Raw genomic sequence first — 6,263 nt, forward strand, 5'->3', positions numbered from 1 at the left:
CGTACTACATAAGTACAATCTACTAACTTTTGAAAATTTTAGAATATTCTCAAATTTATGCACAGTTTATAAAATCTTAAAAGGTCTGGCCCCCACCTGTTTGCGTGAGTTTGTCTGTTATCGTGGTTCTGTGAGGACAACTAGAATAGTTTCCGTATATAGCTGCACTGTACCCTTTCGCTATTCAGCATTTGGGCAGGCAGCCTTTTCTATCAAAGCTGTGAAACAATGGAACACAATTTCAGATGATATAAAAACTTGTGACTTGTTTGGGGCCTTTAAAGATAACTTAAAAAAACATCTAAAACTTTCACAACAATGCACCCACTATTTTGTCAGTGGGTAATATAATTTTTTCCTTTACTCACATTTACCTTCTTATTGTAGGGTTGAGAAGGGGTTGGGTGTTGGCGTACCATTGTATGTTGTGATTGTGGTGTGTGTGTGTGTGTGTGTGTGTGTGTGTGTGTGTGTGTGTGTGTCAGTGAAGGGCATTAAGTACATGGTATATGCTCTTGAACAATGTCTGATGTTTTATGTTTGATATGCCGTGTATTTTTGAATAATGTCGATATTTATATTGTATGTATTTGTATTTATTTGTATTTGGGGACTGCAGATGTAAATTAGCATAAGGCTAACTCTGGTGTAATGCATCAAATGTTTACATTTATGTTATTAATTGCACATGGTCCCTTCTAAATAAAAATCAATCAATCAATCAATCAATCAGTATACAGTAGGGCTGCAACTAACGAATACTTTCATTATCGATTAATCTGTTCTTTATTTTCTCATTGAATCGATTAGTTGTTTGGTCTATAAAATGTCAGAAAATTGTGAAAAATGGCGATCACTGCTTCCCAAAGCCAAAGAGGACATGCTCAAATTTGTTGTTTCATTTGATATTCTGTTTATTGTCATATGTGATTACCAGGAACTATCCCTCTACTGCAGCTCAGCAAGTAAACACACAAAGACTAACTTCTAAAAATGCTTATGATATGATTTGTCCAAGTCAGACTGCTGAAGCCTCATAACAGTTTCTAATGAACTTTAGAATGAGGACTGGGAATTTTCATCTCATTCTGTTACAGTTGAGTCAGATTAGGAAAGGATTATAATGCCAGCAGAGACAGAAGGAATCATGACAGCCACCAGTAACTCATAACATTTTGGCATGTGAGTATTGTATCAAGACAGGCTTGGAACAACATGAACCTATCCTTTTAAGTGTGTGGGAGACACCGATGAGCATACAGTGCACGACACCCCAACCTTGAATTTTCCAGAGCGAAGATGAACCAGACATGCTGCCACTCCTCACTGTGGTCACTAACAAAGCTCATGGTGGGTCTGCTTCAACCCAAGTGAAAGGTGGCTGCAAATGGATTTGTTACAAACTCCTAATTGCACTTCTGAACTGTCCATCTATACGCTCAGTATGTTAACTGAAAGCTTACAGCAAGGGATATTCAAAACATAGGTCTTTGCTCAGTGGTATCTTTTATATTGTTCCATTACCTCGTCTACTTCACTTAACAATTTGCACTGTACCGGACTGCTTATTTTAAACAATTGTAATTGACAGGAGATGTTTTTTTGATAATGATTGTTTAATAAAGAGAACTTGAATTGTAATAATGGAGTTGTATTCGTAATTTTGAGGATTACTGAAATATGAAAATATGCATTTAGTAAATTTTAAGTTGACTAAATTTGTTGAGTGAGTTTCCATTAGTATTTGAGTATAGCACAATTATATTTTTTGAGTAGAAGTTGTGCAATTACATTTATTGAGTAAAGGATTAGTCAGTGGAATTACATTTTAATAAACATCATTGAATCAATGTAATTTAGTATGCTGAAATTAAAGGTTTTAGAAAATGTAAGTATTATATTTATGTTACTCAGGTTTATTATTACCACTACTTAAAAATTTTGATGTAGTTTCCACAAAGATTTTGAGTATTAATTAACCTAGTTTTACAGTGTAGAGGAACTAAAGAAAACAGAAACTATTCAGATTTACAAAGCCAATTAATCGATTATTAAAATAGTTGGTGATTCATACTATGGCATTCTGTAAACCTAACCTTAAAAGATTATTTAACATTGAATTATTTTTGTCAATTGCCCACCCCTTGCTCAGCACAAACAAGCTACAGCCAAACACATAACATGAGACACCATAGAAAGGAAGAATCATCAATAGAGACACACCTGCATTTGGCAACACAAAGACTGACCGGGATGTGGAAGAAGAAGCGCAAGGCCAATAAAGAGAAAAATCTTTGCATACCTTCTGTTGGCTCTTTGGTCATCTGCCTCTGTGTATCTTGTTTTGCAACTATTCCAGTAGCAGTCTTTTCAACTGGGATAAAACACAATATTAACCTCACAATCTTACAGTGATGACACACAAGTGCCCCAGTCTACTGTCGCCTGTTTACAATTTGACGGACAAATGTCTGTAAGTTAGGTTAAATATGTTCATGTCCACACAGTAAGTTTCAAAATGAGGATAAGCAATATCTGTGACAAAGCAATCAAACTCAATACAACAATTAAAACATCTCTCACAATCACTATCAATAATCCAACACAAAATAATGATCCAACACAGAGTCCTGCCAAATAGTGCCATAAACACACAACATCAAAATGTTCGACATTCAACACAGACCAAGAGTAGCAAACACAACAACTCCACAAAATGCAGTATTTTTCACAAAATGGACTTGACAGAACAGCAACCCACGAGGGCTAACAATTTACACATCTTACACATTCACTAGGAAATATATCCTTCTGCATACACATTTAGCTGCCAATTCCCTCCATATTTCCAGCTCTTCTTACTTGTTAAGAGCCTGAAATTATCTGGAATATATTAGATTTTTTTGGAATAAAACAATAACGACCATGCTTACAGCACTGACAGATGTCACAGTATTTGACAAAAGCCATGAAAACATGTCTCTCATTACCTTCACCTCTCAGTCTGGGCTCTCGTGCATCTCTCTGAAGCTCCTGCTGTTTAGGAGTCTGTCCAGTAGTTGGCAGTTCCACCGCTATGAAATTGAACACAACATTGGACCAACAGTTTTGAAAGGATAGCACTAGCTACATGTAATAACAACTGATGGGAACAAACACATTTCACTATACCAACAAGTATGCCTCCATGCAACAAAGTAACCCAGAGACCACAGAAATCCACAGATTGATACAATCGTAGCATAAACCGCAAAAAAATGACAGGTTTAACAGGTGAATAAAAATGTCACATTTATCAGTAGGCAGATGAAATAGCCCAAAAATATAAAGGTAGAGTAAAACCACAATCAGCCTTAAAGCTTTTCCTTCTTGAAACAACAAGATACAATGTAAGCCAATTCATGACCCAACAAGTTTCTGTCTAATAACACCAGTCAGCAGCCAAGACATAGCGTGACATTGTTATGTACTGAATAGCTTAATGTGTTTCTCCCTTCTGGCTGCCATTTAACAAAACGATGCATTGCACACACTGATTAATTACAAATGCACATGGGCTAAATAACCACACAAAGCTAGGATTCTTTGATAAATTACCTTCTGCTGTCTCATTTATCTCTTGCCTCTTGCTTTTGTCTTTAGCAGCTACAGCGGGAGATTCAGGATTCTTGGCTGAAATGCAAATATGGACATAGAAATGCTGCATAAAGTATAATGGCAGCAACCAGTGACATTGCCAGACCTGTAGTAATTAATATGAACACCTGAGCACAGTCTGTATAACAGCCACAAATTCAAAATCCTTCAGTCTTTTCAACCCACGCAAATACAATGTCAAGGACAGTTAATCATGCCACACAGAAGTAAATTATGCAAATGTGATCTCCAGCCGACAACAGGTATCGTTCTCAAACCATCAACATGCTACCAGCACAATTGGCACTAATAAAAGGGTTCGTATATCTTTTCATTTTTTAGATGAGATGGTTATGCTACATATAGTGCATAGCACTGAGGAAAAAGAACCACATAAAAACACAATTCTACTATAAGACAGATGGGGCATTTGACAAAGCAGAGGCACACAAAACTGCAACCTGAAATAATCTAGTAAATTTGAATGAAATAATGGCACAATAATACATTTATCAGACATATATAGGCCAAAAGTTACAGGCCCAATTTAAGGGCAGGCTGCACATGACAACACAAAAAGCCATTATCAAGATGGACGGAGGACATAAAGCTGAAAGTCAAGCCAGGACATTGCCATCTTCCTTCCATACCTTCTATTGTTTCTTTGGTCTCCTGCCTCTTAGATTCCAGTTTAGTAGTTGAAGGAGGAGCTGACAGCTTCACAGCTGAGAGGAAACAATTGGAATTCAGAATGCTGTAACATACTTGATCTACTGTCCGTCATCATAATCACCAAAAGCTAAATATCACCAAACAAAATAGTTCACAACAACTTGTAGATTTTAGAAATCAGCAAGCATCATGAAACACAGCTGACTAGTACTATAGAACATGAAATACGATCAGTTCGCTTGTCTGATCAAATAGATAACAATAGTTTATGGACCAGCATACATAACAATACCAATGGTGCGCACTACCACCAATAAAAACATAACATAAGACACACAAAAGAGCAGCAACAAAGTCTGCTAAAATGACAAACTGTGTGGTGTGAAAAAAAAGACTTTGTTCTGTAGTCTCAAATCCTCAGTAAAAAAAGAAAAAGTGGAAGAATTTATGAAACATTTTCTAAAGAAAAGATCAAAATTCAAACTCTGTATCACAGCACAGAGTATACTGCAGAAAAGAAACTGAAGCAAAGACATCCAACCAACTGATCGACCACCTTAACAGTGAAGGTAGCCTCTGATAAATCTGATGTTAGATACCGACACAGAATGCTGACATTCAGCAAGACAACAAAAAACAAAGAGACAGCAACAGAAATTCCATAGCAAAGGCAAGAGCTCAAATACAAGCGCATCAGTCAAGACAAAATCAAAGTGTAATACAAATATTCCTCCTATTAATTCAACATACATTTTAAAGTAGTCTATGATAAAACAAAATTCCTGCAGTGACAAACATAAAAATACACGTTACACCATGAAATGTAATTTTCTAAGTTACAAAGACACGTCTATATAACAAATCCTCCTACCCTTGATCTTGAGGCTAGCTGTGGTCTTCTGGTCTCCACACACACAGCTGTAGTCTCCACTGTCTTCTGGCAACACTTTGTTGATCAGGAGTTCATTCACAGAGGCCTTCTGCTTCATCTGGTACTTTTCTCCAGACTTCAGGACCTGTGTTCCCTTCTTCCACTCCACTGGGACTCCAGGTTTAGAGAGCTCACAACACAGAGTAACACTGTCTCCCTCCTCAGCCTCCTTACTCTCCAGCTTCTGTTTGAAGGTCACTGGTTGGGCTGAGCATTTATTAGTTGGTTAGCAGTCAGTTGCATGCCATGACATAAAATATATTTTAAAAAATTGTACAAAAATAAACAGAACACAAAAGACAATCACTGAAAATTTGTGATTCACAATAACATGCATACTCCAAAACAAACATGTCTAAACATGTACATATAAAAAACTGTTTTACATAATTAAAACTTTTTTTTACTCAGACTGACTCTTTGAAAATCCTTCCTACCCTTGATCTTGAGGCTAGCTATGGTCTTCTGGTCTCCACACACACAGCTGTAGTCTCCACTGTCTTCTGGCAACACTTTGTTGATCAGGAGTTCATTCACAGAGGCCTTCTGCTTCATCTGGTACTTTTCTCCAGACTTCAGGACCTGTGTTCCCTTCTTCCACTCCACTGGGACTCCAGGTTTAGAGAGCTCACAACACAGAGTAACACTGTCTCCCTCCTCAGCCTCCTTACTCTCCAGCTTCTGTTTGAAGGTCACTGGTTGGGCTGAGCATTTATTAGTTGGTTAGCAGTCAGTTGCATGCCATGACATAAAATATATTTTAAAAAATTGTACAAAAATAAACAGAACACAAAAGACAATCACTGAAAATTTGTGATTCACAATAACATGCATACTCCAAAACAAACATGTCTAAACATGTACATATAAAAAACTGTTTTACATAATTAAAACTTTTTTTTACTCAGACTGACTCTTTGAAAATCCTTCCTACCCTTGATCTTGAGGCTAGCTATGGTCTTCTGGTCTCCACACACACAGCTGTAGTCTCCACTGTCTTCTGGCAACACTTTGTTGATCAGGA

The 6,263-nt window shown here is 37.0% G+C and overlaps 1 protein-coding gene across 29 annotated transcripts in view; it reads right to left on the reverse strand.

The window, feature by feature from the left end:
• The window catches only part of obscnb (obscurin, cytoskeletal calmodulin and titin-interacting RhoGEF b), a 64,497-nt gene that overhangs the window by 31,277 nt on the left and 26,957 nt on the right, over positions 1-6,263 (reverse strand). For 13 of the 29 annotated variants that reach the window (XM_046051759.1, XM_046051744.1, XM_046051752.1 and 10 more), the window contains 6 exons: positions 5,677-5,794; positions 5,180-5,446; positions 4,287-4,361; positions 3,598-3,672; positions 2,991-3,074; positions 2,303-2,374 (listed from right to left, as the gene is read on the reverse strand). In XM_046051759.1, coding sequence (XP_045907715.1) covers positions 2,303-2,374; positions 2,991-3,074; positions 3,598-3,672; positions 4,287-4,361; positions 5,180-5,446; positions 5,677-5,794 — 691 coding nt within the window. Of the gene's footprint in view, positions 1-2,302; positions 2,375-2,990; positions 3,075-3,597; positions 3,673-4,286; positions 4,362-5,179; positions 5,447-5,676; positions 5,944-6,173; positions 6,237-6,263 lie in introns of all 29 variants that reach the window. The other 16 variants (XM_046051754.1, XM_046051742.1, XM_046051766.1 and 13 more) reach the window with 10 other exon arrangements.

This window comes from Micropterus dolomieu, linkage group LG06 (assembly GCF_021292245.1).
Source record: "Micropterus dolomieu isolate WLL.071019.BEF.003 ecotype Adirondacks linkage group LG06, ASM2129224v1, whole genome shotgun sequence".
Lineage (NCBI taxonomy): Eukaryota > Metazoa > Chordata > Actinopteri > Centrarchiformes > Centrarchidae > Micropterus > Micropterus dolomieu.